The sequence below is a fragment of the Mastigoproctus giganteus genome, chromosome 9, assembly GCF_048544385.1.
Source record: "Mastigoproctus giganteus isolate SK-2022 chromosome 9, ASM4854438v1, whole genome shotgun sequence".
NCBI lineage: Eukaryota > Metazoa > Arthropoda > Arachnida > Uropygi > Thelyphonidae > Mastigoproctus > Mastigoproctus giganteus.
This window is the reverse complement of record NC_143583.1, coordinates 5,781,264-5,805,494: the sequence shown is the minus strand read 5'-3', so window position 1 is coordinate 5,805,494 and position 24,231 is coordinate 5,781,264. Positions and strand designations below refer to the sequence as shown.

Sequence of the window (24,231 nt, the reverse complement as noted above, 5' to 3'; positions counted from 1 at the left end):
AGAATTTTGTAATCCCATGATGCACTTTGCCACATGCGGGAATCTCAGATTGGTGAGATTCCAAACCGGAGAAAGATTGAAGGGGAGTTTCGCATTTAAAATGTTTAAGTCGGAGTGGTGACGGAACCATTCTATAATAAGAGCTTCATATTGTAGGATTTTGTAACTATTTTTTAATTTTAATACGGTAATAGCTGAATCAACTAGGGGGGGGGGGGGGGTATGGTTGTTTGAGTTAACATGTAATGTGAGTTCAGTACTGCATTGTCCTGTTCTGAAACTATTGTAATGATAATAAGCTCTTGTATTAGAGGAATGGGTTGAACCGAATTTGGTTGTGGTACCGCCACTATAACAGGCATTACAATTTTGTTGACATTTAATTAAATAAATGATATTATTCATTTCGCTTGTTGGGTATTTGTGTTTCTTTATAGTTGTAGAAAAAATAAGTGTGATGATAAAAATTCGCCGAAATTGTTCTGCAAGACCACTGTGGTAGGGGAAAACGAGGCGTGTATTGCTATTTTTAATTTGTTTTATAGGGTTATTAATATTGTTTTTTTGCGATGGAAACAGTATGTTGAATTAAGTGTTGTGGGTAGTTTCTGGCTATAAATATTTTTGTGAGATATTGTAACTAGTTAGGTCATCTTGTGAGGTAGTGTATTTAATGGCATTATGAATTTGATTGTAGAGAACAGATTTTTTTGTGCTAAGAGGATGATGCGATGTAAAGTGTAGGAATTTCCCTATGTAAGATTTCTAAAAATCTTAGTTCCTTGTTTAGTACCTGTTTTATATATGGTGAGATTAAGAAAGTTGATTTGGTTATTAGTTTCTATTTCAAGTGTGTATTTTTAATCTGTCGTGTATTGAGTTAAATTTTGTCAAAAGGATATCAATTATAATTTTGTTTCCTATTATGAGTATATCATCGGCGTATCGTATATATATAGCTTTATCCCGGAGGTGTAAGGATTTGATTTCGGATAGGGGAGCCCATTGGCAAGCCGAATATTTGTTGGAAGATCTGAATATGAAACCTGAAATGTCTGGCGTCTAATAGTAAAGAGGTAAGTTCTAAGATATTATTTATAGAGAGGGAGGTGCGGTTGACAAGGGTGCTGTCGGCAGTTAAGTATTCACGTAAGGCTTGTAAGGTGAAGGTATATGTACATTGGTGTATAATGATACAACATCAAAGGATGCTAAGATGTCATTGTCGGAGATTATGGTAGTATAGTATTTATTTTTTCGAAGGCTTGGTTGGTATTATTAATTTTAAATTTAGAGAACCTGGTAAGAGGAGATATGATTTTGACTAGAAAGGAGGATAAGTTTGCGAAAGCGGATTTACTAAAAGAGATTATCGGTCTTAGGAGGTGGCCTGGTTTATGTAGTTTAGTGATACCAAACATATGGGGGAGAATATTATTTCGTATGCCAATCTGTTGTAGAGTATGTAGGATAATTTCTTTGTTAGACCTAAGTTTCCTAAGGATGATGTCAAGTTTATTTTTAAGTTTAGATATATTATGAGAAGTGTCTTGATCAGCGAGAATTTGTTCCATTTTATCTATGTAAGTAGCTTTATCTAAAATTACTATTGTATCTCCTTTTTGAATAATAATGTCAGGGATATCACTTAATTTATATATGTCGTTGAGCTGTTGTTTTGTTATATTGGATTGAGAGGGGGGGAGTTTTGAATTAATTACGGAGTTACTTTGATGTATAATGCGCCACTTGTCAGGGTGGTGTTCAAGCTTAGTTTGAAGTTCTGTGATACACTCTTTTATGGGATATTGGTGGCTTTTTATAGCAAAGTTGAAACCATGTTCTAAACCTGCGAGTTCGGTAGGAGTAAAAGATTTTGGAGGAGATATTAACGGTGGAGATTTGTGGAGGGGTTTTTGTTTTTTTTTGGGTTTTCTGGGTAAGTGTAATCCATTTCTTAGAATGTCTTTGTTTTATTTCCTGGAGGGCTGCATTAATACATATATTGTTAAGGTTTGTGAATTCGATCCAATTATTAGGATGCATATCTCTCTTAAGTTTAAATTTTAAATAATGTATTTGATGTAAAAGCTGATGTTTCTTATTAAACCTTTTTCGTAGTTTCTCTCGTATGATGGCGATGGAAGATTGATGTGTGATGCGTGTATATTTTTTATAAATGTTATTTGGGAATATACGGGCAAATTTCGGAATCAAGTATGTGTTTATAATGTAGTACATTTATAAACACATTGTATCTTTGTTTACCAGGACGAAGTTACATTTGTTTTATTGACCATCAGCAAAGTCATAATGCTAGACGGTTCTCGTGACTGTCAACTATCACGTACAGTCTCATAATTACCTCAGGGTAAACACATTATAGGAATCTGTATATTTTACATAAATGGTTAACAGAAATGGACCCTGATTAGAACCTTGGGGAAACTAATAGACCAACATAATAAAACACTTAGTGTTTTATTATGTTGGTAATAAAATAATACACAAAACGTCTAAAGATTACCAAATTAATTATGACGACTTTATACATCTGGGATTCAATTGCATAAAAATTATTATTATTGACCTATTGCCATAATCGAAGTTTACTTCTTACTGATGGACATTCAGGCATCACAGGGAGGTAATAACATTAATGAATCAAGAATTGATGTACGGACTGAAGAAATGAAATTACCATCAATTGCTTCTGATACAAATTAAGATGAAAGTGAAAACGAATGATTTGGTTTTTAGTGAATTTTTGTAATATCAGAAGAAAACTTAAATGAGGTTTCATGATTATTTTAACTTCTTCCTTTAGGAACCATGTACTTCTTCTTCCTAATGATCAGCATCGCCTTCCTATTGTTGACAGGCGGAGATTTGTCGCGCGCTAATGCTGATGTTGATTTTTCTGCGCAAGAATTGCTTTGTGGTCCAACGTTTGGCTGCTCCTGTTCTGCAGCTGACATTGACTGCAGAAAGAGGGAGATTGAACACCTTCCAACGAATATCGAACTTTCGCAGAATATCAAATACTTGGACTTGCAGGAAAACAGACTCAGAACACTATCTGAGGTGACTTTCTATCGTGGAATTGATGTGGAGCAAGTCAATCTGTCTCAGAACAATCTCACGTACATTGCTCCTTCTGCATTTCAAGGTTTCAACAGTCTTCTGGACCTCGATCTCTCCCGAAATAACTTGACAAGCCTCCCCTTTATGGTCTTTGACGGACTCTCTGAACTCCGCACCTTAGAACTCAGTCACAACCAGTTGACTGTCTTGGTGTCTGATGTGTTCCAGCCTTGTGAGAACTTGATGGAACTCCATTTGAAAGATAATCCACTGAAGGCTCTCGAAGACGAAGCTTTTACATACCTGCCAAAGCTGGAAAAACTGAACCTGCAAAGTACGCAGCTGTACAATCTTCCGGACACTATTTTTATGGCCACTCACCTGAAGCACCTGTCACTGGCTTCCAATAGGTTCTCTCAGATGCCCACTCCCTCACTTCGAAGTTCTGGCCAACTTACTGCGCTTGACTTCAGTGACAACCTCATTACAGAAGTTGGTGCTCACAGTTTTAATGGCCTCAGTAATCTCCACACACTCTTTCTCAACTCTCAAAGTAAACTGCAGAAGATTGCAAAATTCGCCTTCTCCGATCTGGTGCATCTTCATACGCTGCACTGCAGCGACAACCCTAAGCTGTCCGACATTCATCCCGAAGCGTTTCGTACGAATGGCTCGGAATACTTGACAGCTCTCCAACAACTGTACCTAAGAAACAATTCTTTTGAAACGCTGCCAGAGGAAATCATGTTGTGGGAACAGATTACATACGTAGATGTAAGGAACAACCCCTGGAAGTGCGACTGTAATCTTAAGTGGATGGCGGAAACAAAGATTTGGCAGGACTACCACGAAGACGTCAGGTAAGAATGATATTTCTTATGTGTTCTTTTTTTAAATTCTTTATTTTTTCCTTAATATACAATACAGGAAACCCCAATCACATTATTACAATATTTATCTTTCACTTACTGAAAATACAACTGCAGGATGACTGTGATCCTGGGGTGTGCATATATCATTGAGGATACATTAAGGGTTCAGGAAAACTACTTAGGGGGAGAAGCATAATTTATATCCGCGTTTAAATGATGATATGGGTCAAAGTACTGATTGCACTCACTTGAAGAAGTCTTGTTTGTTGCCACAAGAGTTGGTGTTAATAAGATGTACTGGGGTTACAGCATTTCAAATGAGGGGGAAGATAAAGGTTGGGACACAAACCTAAATAATTCAAGGGGTACGTCAGGGTAGTAAACTATAGATTACTTAGTCTTGACTGTATCTACAATAATTTCAGGAGTGTTGTCAGGTTAGGACAACTAATGCTAATATAACAGGGCTTACAGAAATATGGTGCCTCCCAGAAATTGGCGATGACGTGTTCCACTATAGTATGTATAATGTATTTAGGAAAAATAGGAAAGATAGAAGGGGTGGAGGGGTTATGCTTCTTATCAAAAGCAGCCTAAGTGCAAAAAGAACTTTTGCTGAAGAATCTGAAGTTACATCTGCCAGCATGGATTCTTTGTGGTGCGAGTTAGTTGGAAGAAAAGGTATAAAAAGAGCAGGAGTAATCTTCAGAATGGAAGTTTGCAAAGAGTATGACGAGAGTCACTACGCGCAGAAGGAAAGAAATTTTTAACGTATGATAAACACGATGGGACGCGTCGCTAACCTGGTAGGTTACTGGAAAGTTTTTTTTCCCAGAGGTTACTTACCTAATGGATAAAGGAAGAAGAAAATTGTTCTCTAAATCCATGCAGACGTCATATCTCATCACTGGACACTGATCGCTAAACGATATAAATTGTATACATTCGGACATCATACAAACTTCTGTTCTTGCAGACAATGTGAAGACTGGCACCACGTTTTATTTGACTAACATTTAGGACTTGAGAATTCCCTAAACAATTGTGCTAGAAACTTACGCTGTGGATTGGAATATCACCTTCAGGAAAACAAAGATATTTGTTCCACCTTCCGGAACTTAGCTTCTCTTAGCATTAGCATTAGTAGAGGCATATGATGCAAGAAAGCAAGCTTATGCAGTACCAGCCAAAAAAAAAAAAAAAAAAAAAAATTTCCACTTCACTCCTTCGTTCGTTCGAAATACCTGTCCAGCTGAGCCTTAAATTTATTTAGGCTATCAACATCCGCAACAAGGGATGGAAGTCAGTTCCACCAACCAACTACCCACTGGCTAAAGGTAAATTTCCGCACATCTATCCTACATCTGTCTTTCCTCAATTTCAATTTATGCCCTCTCAGGTGATTATTCTGGCAAGAGGAAGAATTCCATAAGCATTGAGCATGCTCAAACCATTCAGGGCTTTATACACCTCTATCAGATCTCCTCGCCGGTGCCTAGTCTCCAGACACTGATTTGCAAAAATTAAGCCTCTCTTCGTAAGAGCAACCCTTTGTTCCATTCACTAATCTTGTTGCCTTTCTCTGTACTCATTCCAGCAGCTCTACATCCTTCTTGAAATGAGGCCTCCAGACCTGTATACAGTACTCAAGGTGTGGCCTGACCATTGCATTATACAAGGGAATAATCACCTCATCCCTGCTAAAAAAATTCTTGTATATCATTGACAAGACACCATGAGCTACCCTTGCAGCCTGTCTGCACTGCTCAGAGAACTTCATATCTGCCTGCACAACCACCCCCAGGTCCCTTTCATTCTCTACCACTGTCAGTGTAGTACCATAGAGTTGATACATTGCTCTGGGGTTGCTGTTTCCCGTATGTAGTACATTTGTCAATGTTAAACTTCATTTGCCACCTCTCAGCCCATCTGCTCAACCTTTCCAGATCCTGTTGCAGCAGCATAGCATCAGTAGTGTCCTTAACAACCCTGCCAACCTTTGTATATCGTCTGTAAACTTGGACATTAAACTTGATATACCATCAACATTATTTCTAAATACAGAAAACAATAATGGACCCTGAGGGACTCCACTAATAACATTAGTCCACGATGAGCAGTATCCATTACCACTCTGTATTCTCTCCCCAACCACCCCCTTTTCCATAGTAGCAATTTGCCTCCAATGCCACACTGCTCCAATTTGTGCAGCAGTCTTCCATGTGCAACAGTATCAAAAGCCTTTCTAAGATCCAACTATATAATATCAAAGTTATTCCCTGCATCCAGCTCTTTTGTGACTGCATCATAGTATCCAATCAAATTGGTCAGGCAAGACTTCCCCTTAACAAAACCATGCTGTGTCCGAGCTATAACTGAAGTCTTGTCTAGATGATCCTGCAGTGCTTCTTTAACCAGTGCCTCCATTAATTTTCCTGGAACAGAAGTTAAGCTCACAGGTCTATAATTACTTGTGTCAGCCTTTGATCCTCCTTTGTTAATTGGGGTCACATTTGCACATCTCCAGTCCATGGGTACCTCCCTGAGTCCAAGGAAGCTCTCATAATTATGGCTAAGGGTTTGCTTTCTTCCTTTGCTGCCTCCTTTAATATAACTGGATAGATCCCATCCACCCCAGGTGCCTCTCTTGTTTTTGAAAGATGCCGGTCTATTAGACATGCACTAACTGCTACCATCTGATTTTATTTTCTTTCACCTATCACTGTTTGTATTATATGCTGACTATAAATATATACAATATACTGATGTAACCATATCCATATAGCTGCATCAGTGGTGAGAAATTCATTTACTTTCCAGTTTGAGATGTACCTGGCAATGGTAGAAGAGGCAACAGTGACATGAATGGTTGACCTGTTGAAGCAAAGAATGTGGAGGGCTGGTTAGGTGATTTGAGGATGACTTGATCATGGGAGTCTTCAACCAGATCGCATCTGGTGTCTGTAGCAGCACTGTACCACAGTGAAGATTTAGCATTAGCATTAGCATTAGTAGAGGCATTTGATGCAAGAAAGCAAGCTTATGCAGCATCAGCCAAAAAAAAAAAAAAAAAAAAAGTAACATAAATAAATAAAAATAACCACTTCCACTTCACCCCTCTGTTCGTTCGAAATACCTGTCCAGCTGAGCCTTAAACTTATTTAGGCTATCAACTTCCACGACAAGGGATGGAAGTCTGTTCCACCCACCAACCACCCGCTGGCTAAAGGCAAATTTCCGCACATCTATCCTACATCTGTCTTTCCTCAATTTGAATTTATGCCCTCTCAGGTGATTTTTCTGAGCTAGAGGAAGAATCCCATCAGCATTGAGCATGCTCAAACCATTCAAGGCTTTGTACACCTCTATCAGATCACCCCGCTGGTGCCTAGTTTCCAGACACTGTAATTTGCAAAACTTAAGCCTTTCTTCGTAAGAGAACCCCTTTGTCCCATTCACCAATCTAGTTGCCCTTCTCTGTACTCGTTCCAGCAGCTCTACATCCTTCCTGAAATGAGGCCTCCAGGCCTGTATACAGTACTCTAGGTGTGGCCTGACCATTGCCTTATACAAGGGAATAATCACCTCCTTATCCCTGCTGGAAAAATTCCTATATATCATTGACAATACACCATGAGCTACTCTTGCAGCTCGTCTGCACTGCTCAGAGAACTTCATATCTGCCTGCACCACCACCCCCAGGTCCCTTTCATTCTCTACCACTGTCAGTGTAGTACCACAGAGTTGATACGTTGCTCTGGGGTTGCTGTTTCCCATATGTAGTACTTTACATTTGTCAATGTTAAACTTCATTTGCCACCTCGAAGCCCATCTGCTCAACCTTTCCAAATCCTGTTGCAGCAGCATAGTGTCAGTAGTGTTCTTGACAACCCTGCCAACCTTCGTATCGTCTGCAAACTTGGACATTAAGCCTGATATACCATCATCAATATCATTTATAAATACAGAAAACAATAAAGGCCCCAATACTGAACCCTGAGGGACTCCACTAATAACATTAGTCCACGATGAGCAGTGTCCATTGATTACCACTCTCTGTCTTCTCCCCCTCAACCACCCCTTTATCCATAGCAGCAACTTGCCTCCAATGCCACACTGCTCCAATTTGTGCAGCAGTCTTCCATGTGCAACAGTATCAAAAGCCTTTCTAAGATCCAAGTATATAATATCAAAGTTATTCCCTGCATCCAGTTCTTTTGTGACTGCATCATAGTATCCAAACAAATTGGTCAGGCAAGACTTCCCCTTAACAAAACCATGCTGTGTCCTAGCTATAACTGAAGTCTTGTCTAGATGATCCTGCAGTGCTTCTTTCACCAGTGCCTCCATTAATTTTCCGGGAACAGAAGTTAAACTCACAGGTCTATAATTACTTGTGTCAGCCTTTGATCCCCCTTTGTGAATTGGGGTCACATTTGCACATCTCCAGTCAATGGGTACCTCCCCTGAGTCCAAGGAAGCTCTCATAATTATGGCTAAGGGTTTGCTTACCTCCTTTGCTGCCTCCTTTAATATAACTGGATAGATCCCATCCAACCCAGGTGCCTTTCTTGTGTTTATCTTCAACAATTTCTCCTCCACTTTGCTCTCAGTTATTACAAGATTCTCTAGCTTACTGCTAGAGTTGAATACACCTCTGGCATTCCCCTCGCTGAATAACTCCTCATGTGTGAATGTCGATGCAAAATATTCATTTAGTTTGTTAGCTACCCGAGCAGGGTCATCAACCGTTGACCCATCGATCTCAAGTGGACCAATCTGATTCATCCCCTTCCTTCTAGAGTTTACATAAGTAAAGAACTCTTTGCTGTTTTTCTTCGCATCCCTTGCCAAGGATCTCTCGTAATCTGCCTTCGCCTGCCTAACCTCCTTTGTAACTTGGTTACAGATCAACTTGTATCTATCATAGGCGTCCGTGTCACGTGTTAATTTGTATGTATCCCATGCATTTTTCTTCTCTGCCATATGCCTCATTAGTTCATCTGACAACTATTTAGGCCTAAACCTTGAACAATATTTCTTAGTTGGTATGTAAAGCCTAGTAGCTTCCACGATAAGTTCTTTGAATGCTTCCCATTTTGAATTTGCTGTTGGCAATATCATCAGTTGATCCCACTGTATAGAATTTAAATACTGTCTCAGTCCATTGTAGTCGCCTTTACGAAAGCAATACCCCTTCCCTTTACCCCTAATGGTAGTTACCTCTTTGAGTAACTCCCACTTCAGCACACTGTGATTACTGCCACCAAGTGGTTCATTTATCTGCAGATTCTTAATGCATGAAGAATCACTACTGATAATCAAATCAAGAGTATTACTCCCTCTAGTTGCCTCCCGAACATGCTGATGTAGAAAACAATCATCCAATAAATCCACAAAAGCCTTGCTACTGTGTGAGTGACCAGCCCCCAAATTCCAGTCAATATCTGGGAAATTAAAATCCCCCATTATAAGACTCTCTGATTTACTGGCCCACTCTATTTGTCCGAACAGTTTCTTATTATACTCATCAGAGTCATTAGGCCTATAGCACACTCCTACTCTCAATTTTGATCTCCCAATGCTTATGTCACACCAAACTGACTCGACACTGCACTGTCCAGCGATGTCGACTGGCTTCACTTCCTTGGATTTTATGTGTTTTTTAACTAATAGCATAACCCCTCCTCCCTTCCTATCCTGTCTATCCTTTCTGTAGACATTGTACTCCCCAAATTCCAGTTCTGCATTTCTTATATCTGCGTGACACCACGTCTCTGAAATCCCCACAATATCTGCCTTTGATGTTTTGAGCAACACCTCAAATTCATCAAATTTATTTACTAAACTCCTAGCATTGGTGTACACACAAGTATACATGCACCTGTTCTTTTTCTTAGCTGCCCTAACACAACCCATGTGTTTACTTGTACCCCAATGATTCCCAGCAGTCTCTGAAATATCCTGCATCTTATTTTCCAGGCTGCGGCTCATTCCAATAGAAGCAGTGCAAGAATCACTTTCACCTCTGCCAGTGGCTACTGTTAATCTATTAGTCCTTGTATCCCCCCAATCTAGCAGTTTTCCGACCCACCTAACATTGCCTCGATAGCATCAGCAAACATTCTTGCACCCTTTCTATTTAAGTGTATCCCATCCCTGTAGAAGCAGTCTCTCCTGTTAACAAGTACAGACCAGGCTGAAAAAAATTCTACCCCTTGAGCCCTGCACAATCTTTCCAGGGCCGAATTGATTGACAGGGCTCTCATCATATACTCCCTCCTATCGTGTCTGGGCAGAATTGCAGACACTTTCAATTTCAACCCTAATTCACGGCTTTTTTTCATCAGTGACCTGTACTTGTCAAGTAATTCCGCCGGTCTCCTACTCTTAATGTCATTAGTGCCAACGTGTACAACTATATCACCTTTTGTGCCCTTAAAGGATGATATCCGCTCTACAACGTCATCAACTTTTGCCCCTGGCAGACATACCCTGGTCCTATTCCACCTATCCTTTTTACAAAGCATGTTTCCCGTTTCCCTGACAATAGAGTCACCAACTACTAGTTCCTTTGGGACCAGCGCATTCTGCCTTGGGGGTTGCCGCTGTGTTCCGCGATGACCAAGTGCAAGCTCTGGCATTGGTGTGGGCAGCTGAGAGCTTGTTGGGCCCCTCACTTGTAATCCTTCGAGGGCATCCACCCTATCCTTCAAGCTCTCATATAGGCCCATAACAATGCTGAGTTGTCGCCTTATCTCCTTACACTCCTTGCATTGCACACACACAAAGACATCCCCCATGGCAGTATCATGTCCGATACTTGACTGCTCCGCAAACATCAAGCAAATAGTGCATCTTACAAGGCTGTGATTCAGAGGACAACTGCCCCCCTCAGTTCTCCCCTGGGCCACAGCATTCCCATTAGCTTGAGCCCTTTGCTTTGCTGCTCTGGTTTGAGTCATGATTTAGATTTACTTTCAATAAAATTTCAATTTCTGTACAAAATTAAATCCTAAACTTGTATCCAAACACAGTTATAACGCTATATTTATGTTTCAGTAACGAGTGTTATCTACGGAATATTTATGTTTCAGTAACGAGTGTTATCTGCGAAATCCCTTTATATAACTTTCGTATCAAGTTATGTATTAATTATTTGTTTTTACTAATTATTTATGTTACGTAACCTAAGTGGTTATATGTATAATTAATTATGTTAAATATAATTAATTATATTACGTTTGTAATCTAAGTCGTTATATGTATTTATTTAAACGTACAATTTAACTGCTAACGAAGTTCAACTAACGCTATCTAGTACGGTATATCGTATCACAAAGGCGGGAAAATTACGAACGGTTAGCGGAGTTGAAACACGTGGAAACCTTTACCGATACTTTTATGCAATTACAAGGCCGAGTAAAGAATAAATACACCAAATTAATCAGAAAATCACAAAATAATGTTATACTACTAAATTTAAATCAAAAGTTTTAGAAAAACAATAATTTCAAATCAATAAATAAGAAAAATCCACTTAGCGTCTTTGAAAACGACCGTCTCTAGTAGCCTCGTCAGCAGATTTGTCGTTTGTGCCAAGATAACGTTCGTTTCCCAAAAGGGTAAGGGTGCAGTCTACTTCTGCCAGATGTCCACTGAGTAATGGAAGCTGTTGGCTCTGAAATCACTCCCAATGGTGGCAGTGGGGAGTGCATCATAGGAGAAGGATACTGAAATGGATAACTGCAAGCTGGCCACTCAAATAGAGAAGAAAATGATAGTATGGGATAGTTACGGAGCAATGAAAAGCACTGCGGTAACAACAGGTACTAGTTGATCTGTAATAGCCTGCATATGACAAAGCATTGGCTAAGAGTGCAAAGAATGGGGATAAGGAATTTTTCATGTATGTGAATACAATGAGTAAGAAAGCTAATCCGACCAGCTTTGTGCACTGGGTGTGGGGAACTCTTGGGATAACCCAACTAATGTTGTAGATGACGTCTTCACTGACAAAAGACTATTCATGCTGCCACACTAAGGTTATATAAGTAATACAGTAATAACATTAGGCATCAGTTATGCTATGAACTGATGCATAATATATATTAAGCTATACCGTTATATTTGTAATTTCTAAGCACTCGTAATTATAATAGATTTATATAACACTAAATTGAAACTAAATTTCACTTTTATAGGCCAAAATATTTCCGTCACATACAATTTCCCACAATCATTCAAAACTGCATGTGATACATGCAGTGTTGAATCCAGGCAGGTGACCGGGAGTGAGTTTCACCCGGTGGACCAAAATCCGCCCCCCCCGTGAAAAATAATAAATTTTTATTTTAATATTGGTCCCAAGGTGTCAAATAAAAAAGCAAAAAATCACATCAACTGAAGCTGTTACCCAAAGTGTGGCACTCGTACCACCTGTAGTATGAAGGTTTTAAGTGGTACACGAAGAAAATACATCACTAAAATTAAAAAAAAAAAAAAAAAACGAAATTTTCAAAATAATCAAATGGGCAATATTTCTGGCTGCAGAAATTGTAAATAAAAGCCACTATTTCAAGTGTCGGCAATTTTGAATAGGTTCGCCTGGATTGGTTCCTCAGTGATGGATGCTACTTATAATTAGTGTCCCACGGCTTTCAGGTAAAGGGCTAAACAATGTCTGAGCAGAGAGAGTAGTCTACGGAAAACACTATTTCAGTCGTCGGCAGTTTCGTTTTATGGTTTTCAGGTTCCCCTTGTTTTTCACAGTAAAAGTCTACTTATGGCTAATTCTTCCTTTGTATACCGCAAGCAAGGCTACTTCGTCACAGCTACTTCGCTTATAAAGAATACATTTTATAACATTATTATATATGTATCTGTACAATAATATTGCAAGACATTAAGATAAGTGTAGAAGGCTCGCATGAGTTTTCGGAAAAATCAATTAATAAAGTGATTGATGCATAAGCAAAGATTGATTATTACACTTGCATGTTTGATTTTCTTGCAAATTTTAATCTGTGATTGTTGTCATTAATGTGCTTTTTGTGAACTATTAGTATTTAGATGTTAAATAATATTTCCTTTTATTTCCTATTTTTTCTCATTCTCTTATTATAACATAAATATCAGATGTTTGTAACATATACATATGTTGTAAATATTAAATAATAAAAAATATACACATAAGACTACATACCCCCAAAATTTACATCCCACCCAGTGCACTCTGGATTCAACACTGATTACGTGACTTTTGGTATAACAGGATAGATCCTTTATCGTTCAATTTTGTTCCCACTACTAAACTCTGTGCCTTTTATACTTACTTTAAACTGGCCCTACCATTTACTTACATCTCTTTGTTTAACCATTTCTTTCCAGGTAATCATTTACTTATCATAGCACTTTAGTTAACCATTACTTTCCAGGTTACACAGTATGCCAACAACACAGTTCCATTGGAGGATTGTGTGTGCGTGCTTTTTTTATACTTGGTTCAGAAAATATAATGTATTGATGCTGTATTATGATGAATGAATTACCTTAACTACTTGCAGATGCTTCTCCCCTGATCATCTTAGAGGAGTCCGGCTATCCAGTATGAATCCAGAAGATTTTACCTGCAAGCCATGGTTTATAACGTTCGTCATCATCGCAGTCATGAGTGGTTTAAGTGTAATGTGCAGTCTGACTTGCATTGTGTGCATTTTACAACGTTATAGAATGTGCATGCATTTGGCGGCCACTTGGCAAAGACGCTATCGAATCATCACATCCAGGAAGGAAAAGTTCGACCTGGAATGGGACTGCAGCATAGACCCATAATGTCCTTGCCTCTCATAAAATGCTTGCAGCATCCGTAAGAAGTTTTAAAAACTGAACACTAAAGAAATCATGTAAGTTATGCAGTACTACAGAATATTTATTTGGGAGGTCAAATTACCCAAAATGTAGATGGAAAAACAGAAAAACACGAGATAGTATGATTTGCAAAATTTAAAACACTATTATACTAAGCTGAAGGGATAGTTATCACCTACAACTAGTAATGCTGAAGAGGTGCCCTTGACACCACAATACAAACGAAAATTAAAAATACAAATAGGGCATATGCAGACCACTATTACAGAACAAAAACCTAAAACAAGAAAGTTTACGGAAAACACAGTGACCACTTTTTCAAAGTGCCTTCGGCCCTTTGGAAATTCTCACACTCCCAAATTTGTCATGACTTGCTAACAGCAAAAGAACAGTAGATGATCTGGTGGCAGCAACCAAGGAGACGACAACAAAAAAATACGCCTTAAATATTTCCTGTATTCATCCTGGGCGAGTGTAGGCTTCTGTTTATTCATTTGTTTTATTTTTATTCGCACCTCTTCAGTAATACTGTTAGTTTGTAATTAACCATGAATTTTACAAATCATTATTTGATTACACCGCATTTTTTTCACACCAACGAAATTTTCCTAAGTTTCAGAACTTGAATGCTCAGTATCTTAAAAAGAGAAGTAATCGAAGAAAGCTTGGAATTCGTGTGAGAGTAGTTTTCAAAAGATTTTTAAGGTGTTAGTGGAATGGCAAATGATGTAAGAAAGTAAGCTTACACAGCATCAGCAAATAAAACACAAACATTACCCACCTCATCTGTACATATCCTCTTAATTTCTCTACCCCTTTCTTAAAGTTATTCAAATTAACCACTTCCATACAAGATGAGTTTGTTCCAACAATTATGCCCAGCTGAAAGAAAAATTTCCACCCCAACTGCAATTATCTTTCAATTAAAAATTGACTTCCCCCACCTCCTTACATGTTGCCTGAGGAAAAAAAAAAAAAAAAAAAAAATTCCATCAACGTTTAATTTACTCTGTCTATTTAAGGATTTAAACATCACAATCAAGTTTCTTTGCAAGTGCCTAGTTTCTTTTTTTTTTGACTACTCTTGTTATTCTGTGCATCCGTTCCAGCGGATCCATAGCTTTCCAGATCTGAGTGTAGTACTCAATATGCAGCCTAACCAAAGGGATGTTTTAACCAATGGAACAACCCTCTTGATTCTGCTTGCAAAATTTCTGTATATCATAGACAGAATCCCATCAGTGGTCCTTACACACTGTCTGCACGTAATATCCGAATTTTACTCTAGGGTTAGTTCCCATATGATGGGCAATAGTAATCCCTTGCAATAAATGTAATGTACTGCACTGTCACTACATGGATACAGTGGCAGGGCAGTGGAAAGAAATACAGAAGAGCTTGCTTAAAATATTCACACCTAAGAGGATTTCTTTTGAAGACATCTGGCTTTTTGGATATTCTGATCACAGTTGCATATATGTACAGTGAAGGTTAGGTTATTTCTCAAATATTTGGAAAATGAAATTCACTAACTATTGCTTACTGGGATTGTTTTTTTTTTTTTTTTTTGTTATTATTATTATACTCTACATGTGTTTCACTTAACTTTTACAGAACAATGCAAATTTTCATCAACACATAATTAATTTTCAGCAAAAGTGAATATAAATGGCTCTGTTTAGATTTCATTTTCATTATGGCTAATTAAATCGCTTTTCAGTTTTTTGTAGTTTTAGTCCTCATTCATTATTTTCGCTCACATAGAATTTTTATAATGTAACAGGATACATCCCCTTCTTTAATGAGTCAAAACTCCCTTCTTTTTATAAATTTTTGAAAACAGCTAAAAGTTTCATTTCTTAAAAAAAAAAAAAATAAATAAATAATGCCTAGGAAAATTTTAACCACTATTCCAGAGGAAAATCTGCATGCAAGAAAAAACTTCGCAAGTAGGCTACTTAAACAACCACCATTTCTCACTGCAGAGTGAAGTTTTATGAGACAGCACAAGAAAATTGCCGTTTTTAAGTCAAAAAGCTGGACACTGTCTCTAAAACAGTTATAAAAGTAGTCGCATTATGTCCTCCTTCATAAATCAAAAACATTATTGTGTAAATAGGGTATTTAAATCTGAAACCAGTTTCAACCAATAGAGAATGTTCCCCCCCCCCAATCAGAAAATGTGTGCTGCAGTAGATGAGAGCATAATTGCAAAATTGTAATTATGGAGACTTTAACAAAATACCATCCTCTTACATTTGTCATCAATCAATGGCTTCTGTAAGGGCTGTAACTTCTATGGTTTATCCTTAGACGGTGACGAACGTGTTACACACTGTTGACCACCCTAGCAGGTAGCACAGTTGGTAGAATCGCCGTCCTCCCCACACCGGACAGAAAAGATCCGAGTCCCGTCGATGACGCAAGGAATTTTTATGGGCCTTTTTCACAACATGGCTGAGTTATTATTATTAGCCATATGGAGCAAGGAAGCCTGAGGCTTTTGTTGCACCAGCCAAAAAAACATTTTTGAGTTAGCCTGAGATAGAAAAGTAGAAAGGAATCACCAAGCAAGAGAATGATGATATCCAGCACAGGATCCTCGGTGTGCCAAGCCCATACTCCCTAGATGCGAGTCGCTGGGGATAAGTTAATTGGTCTCAGGTGAGGGTAGCATGGTTTTAACTCCCGGAAACAAGGTTTCTTCTTCCAGCAAACAGAAAATCGACCACATAACAATTTACAGATAGTATACACGGAGCAATATGGCCTTAGTCACTGATGCTCCTAAAACCCTAATACAACAACTGCTGACTTTTAGACATGTCAAGCTCATGTCTGAGGGCAGTTAACCAGCTGGATGAGTAGCACATGCACAGACTATCTTCAAAATTACTGGCTAGGTGTTTACAAGCTAAAAAATATACAATCAACACACAAAACTGGTCTGTCTTAGCATTAGCATTAATAGAGGCATTTGATGCAAGAAAGCAAGCTTATGCAGCATCAGCCAAAAAAAAAAATAAAATAAAATAAAGTAAAATAAATAAATAAAAAATAACCACTTCCACTTCACCCCTCTGTTCGTTCGAAATACCTGTCCAGCTGAGCCTTAAACTTATTTAGGCTATCAACTTCCACGATAAGGGATGGAAGTCTGTTCCACCTACCAACCACCAGCTGGCTAAAGGCAAATTTCTGCACATCTATCCTACATCTGTCTTTCCTCAATTTGAACTTACCGTCCAGCTGATCCAGTCTTGCCTATCCAGCTCCAACGTGCTGACCAACATTGTTTTCATATTTGATGACTGTTCATGTTGGGACCGGCATTTTGTGCCTGATCATAAATGTAACTTTACAGCACTGTGAAAAGGTCTTCTAACATCTAATTTCTAATACTTCTGGCCGGAACCCAAGCCGGAGTGGCTACAGGAGGTGCCCCTTTTAGAGAGGTGTCTGTTCAGGGAGGTTTCCCTTAACAGACACTCCTCTAAAAGGGCCAATTCCATACAACAGGATTTTCTATATAACGTTAGGTAATGGATACAATGGAACAATCATGTGAGAGATTTTCTGATATGTTATCCTTCACATAACTCCAAATATCCAATCAATGAACATTCAAAGGTGGCAGTCAATGAAATATGCACAAAACGATCTTTTTAAATTGTTTACTCCAAATCAAAACAACTGAGCTTTGCTGTGAAACTGCAAAAACCACTAAGAAGTCATCGAAATCTAAAGTTTATTATGCATGTTTCGCAAACGAGAATGCAACAAACACTAGACATTCTGCTACACTTCTTTCCAATACTTAACCAAGTCACAAAAGTGAACATATCGCAGGAATCCCTTGAAACTTGAATCCTACAACTTTGTAGATATATATAATGAGCGTTGCACTTTAAATACATCACTCTGTAAGCCGTGGTCAGGTATCCAACCAAACATCTCTCAGATACAAGTATCTTTACAATTTGATATCACTGTAGTTTATATTCTTGCAGTTCTGACCTATGACATTATTTAAAAAAATACTCGTTGGATCATCAGTCACCTGCATTCATTTGCATTGCATCTCTGGGAATTTTCAATCTTCCACCTACAATGCCAACCACAAAAGAGTTCTTCTATCACAACTTGTATAAACTGGTCTATGACTCAAGTTACTAACCAGTAACTTCCTTAATAGTAGTGCAAATGGTGAAAATCGCTGGACTTCAACATGCCTTGAACTACTGAGCACCCATCCAATGGAGTTTTGTTCCAACCATAAGCCAAGTCCTGTTCATTCACAGCTACAAAAATCTCCTAAATTTGGCAATAAATATGATAAAATAAAACTGAGTCCAAAATTACTTAAATTTGCAAATGCTATCTCAAATCCAATGGATGGTTCCTGAGAACTCTAACCTCAGTTCTCTCTGCCATTGCATGGATCCTAGAATAATATGCGATTGTCATTGGTTATCACTTCCATTCCACCATCTAGTACTGCTGGTGATTACAGAGTTCTTCATTTCTTGCTAAAATGTCTCATAATTATCACCAATCTTCTGTTGGCTATTTCCAACTCTATAATCTTTTCTGCCAATTTTTCTCTCCTCAATGGAATGCCTCATTTTTTTAACATAAAATGTCTGTACAGCCATATGCTTGTCGATATATAATGCATTATGTATTTTTATTAATCTGGAAATAAATATGTAGGAATCAAAAATATTTAAAATGAGTTTATCACAAATGCACCCAAATTATAACAGTATAATACAAATGTATAACAGCCTCTGTGTGTGTGTGTGTGTTTGTGTAATAAAAAAGAATAAACATAACCAGTTCAAGATATAAAGTAAAGGCAAGTGAGGGTGACTGTTGTTGCCTTGTGATAAAATGCAAAGGTGCAAAGTACATTTACTTTGAGTGACTGTGGTTCAGGCCCACATGACTACTAAATACAGTCCTGTTTCTTTTATTCTCTATCCATGTGGGCATCCTGGGTATACAAAGAATATTTATTTATTTAAGATATCTAAAATATAATAAAGCTATGTAAAGTAGAATTAACACAACTATCGATTAAACAATGTAAAGTAGATTTATCAAACTAACAATTAAACAATTACATCAGGCTTTATGTAGTAATACATATGGAGAATTGGTTTTTGATTATATAATGACAAGTGTTATACATGCTTAATAATATTGCCAATTGTATAAGGTTATACCGAATGGTACATTATCAAAGGCTAGCACCATTCAATACACCCAAAGAATAATTAAAAGTTATCCATTTTTGATTACTATCTGACAGTATATGCACAACTTAAAGATAGGACAATAGGTCACATTGTAAAAAGGTAATGCATTCTCAATAATTTAGTAGCTTACTGGCAGAACCAGTTCAGGATAAAATTTTATTAATTTTGCTTAGTATGTGAAAGTGAACAATAAAAGTTTACAGCAGACAGTAAGTTACTTTTAGCATTAGTAGAGGCATATAATGCAAGAAAGCAACCTTAGACAGCATCAGCCAAAATAAAAAAAAAAAAATTTTTTTTTTTTTATTTTGGCTGATGCTGTTTAAGGCCTGGAGTGAATTTGGAGTGAATGGACAAACATTTGGAGTGAATGGATGGGTGAAATGGGCTGATGCCCATTTCACCCATCCATTCACTCCAAATGTTTGTCTAGTTCTGCTTTTAATTTATTTAAGCTGTCCACTTCTACAATGGCAGATGGAAGTCTGTTCCACCAACCAACTACCCGCTGACTAAAGGCAAATTTCCGCACATCTATCTTACATCTGTCACCGATGGCTCGAAAACAAGTACGACAGTGGGCGCAGCGGCAGTTTCTTCTATCTTTTATACTTCTGTGTCCTTTCCAAAGGAATGCAGCGTCTATTCTGCTGAACTGTGGGCGATTAAAATAGCTCTGGATCACGTGATTAATCTGTCCAGGAAGCGAATTATGATCTACTCCGATTCTCTGAGTGCAATAAAATTGTTGAAAAATCCATCCAAACCAATCCACCCCATCTTGAAGAAAATTAGATCACAGATTATTGCGTTACAAGCTGTAAACCAATCAGTCAGTTTCTGTTGGATACCAGGCCACGTAGGCATCAAAGGAAATGAATACGCAGATCAAACCACTAAACATCCAATCATTGTAAGATCTCCTAACTACCAAGTACCATACACAAACTACAAATCAGTCATAAAAAATGTGTGAAGAGCAATAGTTGCAAATCTGGCAGGCTCAGTATGGCAATAAACTGTTTCAATTTAAACAGGAACCTAAGTTGTGGCCCTCAAAGCATGCGATCAAATAGGCAAGAGGAGGTAATCCTGGCTAGGATGCGTATTGAGCATACGTATCTAATCCATATTTATCTCCTCACGGGGGAAGATCCGCCTATTTGTACATTTTGTCAAGACTACACTTACGGTGAGGCATATTCTAATAAATTGCAATCATTATAATAATTATCGAAACAAAATTTTCAAATCGCTTTCACATCTGCAAGAACCTTTGACATTACCACATCTGATTGGAGACAATGCAAATCTAGCTGAGTTCTTTTATTTCTTAAAGCAGACGGGATTATTTTACAGATTTTAACTGGTAATTGCACTACCGAATAGAATCAGGAACAATATGGCCTTAACAGCCCTTGGGGCATTAAACAACATATCAACCAACCTACATCTGTCTTTCCTCAATTTGAATTTATGCCCTCTCAGGTGATTATTCTGAGCAAGAGGAAGAATCCCATCAACACTGAGCATGCTCAAACCATTCAAGGCCTTATACACCTCAGTCAGATCACCTCACAGGTGCCTAGTCTCCAGACACTGTAATTTGCAAACCTTAAGCCTTTCTTCATAAGAGCACCCTTTGTTCCATTCACTAAACTTGTTGCTCTTCTCTGTACTCGTTCCAGCAGCTCTACATCCTTCTTGAAATGAGGCCTCCAGACCTGTATACAATACTCAAGGTGTGGCCTGACCATTGCCTTATACAAGGGAATAATCACCTCCTTATCCCTACTAGAAAAATTCCTGTATATCATTGACAAGACACCATGAGCTACTCTTGCAGCCCATCTGCACTGCTCAGAAAACTTCACATCTGCTGCACAACTACCCCCAGGTCCTTTTCGCTCTCTACCACAGAGTTGATACGTCATTCTGGGGTTACTGCTTCCCATATGTAGTACTTTACATTTGTCAATGTTAAACTTCATTTGCCACCTCTCAGCCCATCTGCTCAACCTTTCCAGATCCTGTTGCAGCGGCGTACTGTCATTAGTGTCCTTAACAAACCTGCCAACCTTCGTATCGTCTGCAAACTTGGATATTAAACTTGATATACCATCATCAATATCATTTAGAAATACAAAAAACAACAATGGACCCAACACTGAACCCTGAGGGACCCCACTAATAACATTAGTCCACGATGAGCAGTGTCCATTGATTCCACTCTCTGCCTTCTCCCACTCAACCATCCCTTTATCCATAGCAGCAATTTGCCTCCAATGCCACACTGCTCCAATTTGTTTAGCAGTGTTCCATATGCAACGGTATCAAAAGCCTTTCTAAAATCCAAATATATATCAAAGTCATTCCCTGCATCCAGTTCCTTTGTGACCACATCATAGTATCCAATCAAATTGGTCAGGCAAGGCTTTCCCTTAACAAAACCATGCTGTGTCCGAGCTATAACTGAAGTCTTGTCTAGATGATCCTGCACTACTTCTTTAACCAGTACCGCCATTAATTTTCCTGGAACAGAAGTTAAACTAACAGGTCTATAGTTAGTTGTGTCACTCTTTGGTCCTCTTTTGTCAATTGGGGTCACATTTGCACATCTCCAGTCCGTGGGTACCTCCCCTGAGTTCAAATAAGCTCTCACAATTATGGCTGCATTAACACCTTGGAAGATCGCATTTCTATCTGTAAAAAATGCATCATGGCAGGGTGCACATGATCTCCAAAGAGCTGCCAGCAAACCTCAACCAGTGAAACAGTCCATATGCAGCAGAAGTCCTAGTTCTTGTCAGAAAAAACATGCTCCATATTAAGCAACCACTATCATCTGCCTGGATGGTGCCCACCATCCAGGCAGGTGGTAGTGGTACTTTACAGTTCTATTAATGAGAGGTGGTTTGACACAACTGACCCCATTCTTAGTACACCTTAACTACACTGGGCTCTGAGCAACAGATACGACATGCCATTTCTGATATGGAAGCACCAGACCACACAAGCTCCCACGATCATGCTCTTTTGAAACTCCATGATATCTTTACTATGTCCCAAAAGTGGTACTCTATCACTTTGACTTGCATGACCAGATGCAAGTTACCATTGCTCTAACGTACGAAGCTGTTCGGCTTTTTGTACTGCAGGCAGTGTGGAAAAGTACATTATGGAGGAGGTAGTCACAATATATTTTCATGCACACATTTCCACTTTGCTCTAATAAAAAGTGCATAACAAGACAAAATAAGTGGAATCCATGTTATATCAATATACTGCTTATTGTCTTGATTTAATCAAAAATCTATCTTAATTAAATTTATATATTATTTAATTCTTTATTAATATTGTTAATTGACTTAAAGAATTGAAATTTCACAAAAATAAAGTGGTACAATACTTAATTTATTAATTTAATAAATTAAGGTCGCTTTTTATTTTTTTAAATACTGTATTGACAATTAGTACATGTTTAGTTACGTAACAACTAAACAGAAACTTATCGCCACTATTGTTTCGGGTGCACTGTGACCAAAATATAAACCTATGCAGAATGGAAACATATCACCTAAATAAAAGGTTCAACTACCACTAAAGAATATTGGTGATATTTTATTTTTCTTGTATTTCTGTACAACTTAAGCTTTCAAAGGAGCTTGCATCCTTTAAATTCAATGCATGCACACTCACACATTCATGCACCCACATATGCATTATGTACAGTATGTACAGTTAAAATTTTTAACAGCATTACAAAAAAGTTGGTCGAAGAAAAATTAACAATTCACTCTTCTCAATATTTTAATAAATCAGTTTCCTTATTTATCTTTAACTTAAATGGGGAGGTTCAATATTTAAATAAAAATACTAAAAATGGCTTAAAAAATCATCCTGTACTTTCTCATCCTTGTTCCTTCTGCTAATGGTGACAATAACTATAATCAGATCTCACTGCATAAGTTTCAGATTCTTTAAACCAAATCTATTTAATTTCTGAAAACCCTAAAAATTCTGCAGCACAATGAGAAAAAACATTTCAGAATTTTTTCAAGAAGAGTAAGTGGTTCATGAGGATGTCTTGCTCTCCAAAACGTAGTATGAAAGATGGCATTTGCAACATAAACAGATGGAGAAAATAACTGCAGGCGAAAACTAAGGAGGAAAAAATAATTGTCAATTATAGAATTTTTCACGTATATTCTTTTTAAAAACTACTTTACTAGATTATATGCAAGCTATATGTTTATTTTACTTAATTACAAAATGCGGTGGCAAAAAATATGATTACCATAAAGTAAGTAATGAGTAGTTTCTACAAGGCAAATGGACAGGTTCCACAAGACGAGTAAGCTGCTTTCTGAGTAGATGTTCTATCGTGCTTCTTCATCCATTATTAGTTTACTTTCAGCAGAGTTGAAAGTGGAGCAAATTTTAAATTGTATTATAAAATTGCATGATCACTGTTTTGAATGAAGAATTCAAAGTATATTTTTTATGAAGATGGGGGAAATCTTCAAATAAGATATGGGCAAGAAATTGTCATATATCAATAAATTTTAGAAAGGAAATGAAACCTTAACAAGCACTGATCAGTCACACATTTAAAAAAAAAAAAAAATTTACATGCACAACAGGGTGTTCTATTAAAAGGCACCGACATTATCTAGTTTTCGTTATTTTTATTTTCTTCTTAGTTTTTTTAACTGAATCAAGGACAGGGGGACAAATTTACTACAGATGAAAAAGCAGTTGATTAGACAAAATTAACTTAGAATTTGTGAAATCGTCCAAGTTTTAATGCTTATTCAAAAATTTCAGCCCAAATATGATAAAAAAAACCGATTGTTCCAGATAGTCTAAACCAAAAAATAAGCAACACAGACCCAGGTGTCTTTTAATTGAAACATCTTGTATATAAAAGTTCTTATCAAAAACCTCTGTGAATATTGCAAAAAGTTAATTTCAACCAATGATAAATACTTACACAGTCAATATCAATATAATCACCTTCTGCAACAATACACTTGTTTGATCATGCCTAACACTAATCAAAACATTTTTTGATCATTGAATAAAAATGCAAAGATCAAAAGTTCAATGGCCAAAAGTTGCATAGTGCCAAATCAGTAATATAA

General features: G+C 37.7%; 1 protein-coding gene across 1 annotated transcript in view; it reads right to left on the bottom strand.

The window, feature by feature from the left end:
• Positions 1-22,941: 22,941 nt before the first annotated feature.
• tank (EI24 domain-containing protein tank) overlaps positions 22,942-24,231 on the bottom strand; it is a 155,082-nt gene continuing 153,792 nt past the window's right edge. The window contains exon 11 of the mRNA XM_090381416.1: positions 22,942-23,248. Within this exon, the coding sequence (XP_090237542.1) occupies positions 23,083-23,248 (166 nt within the window). The 3' untranslated portion in view covers positions 22,942-23,082. The remainder of the gene's footprint in view (positions 23,249-24,231) is intronic.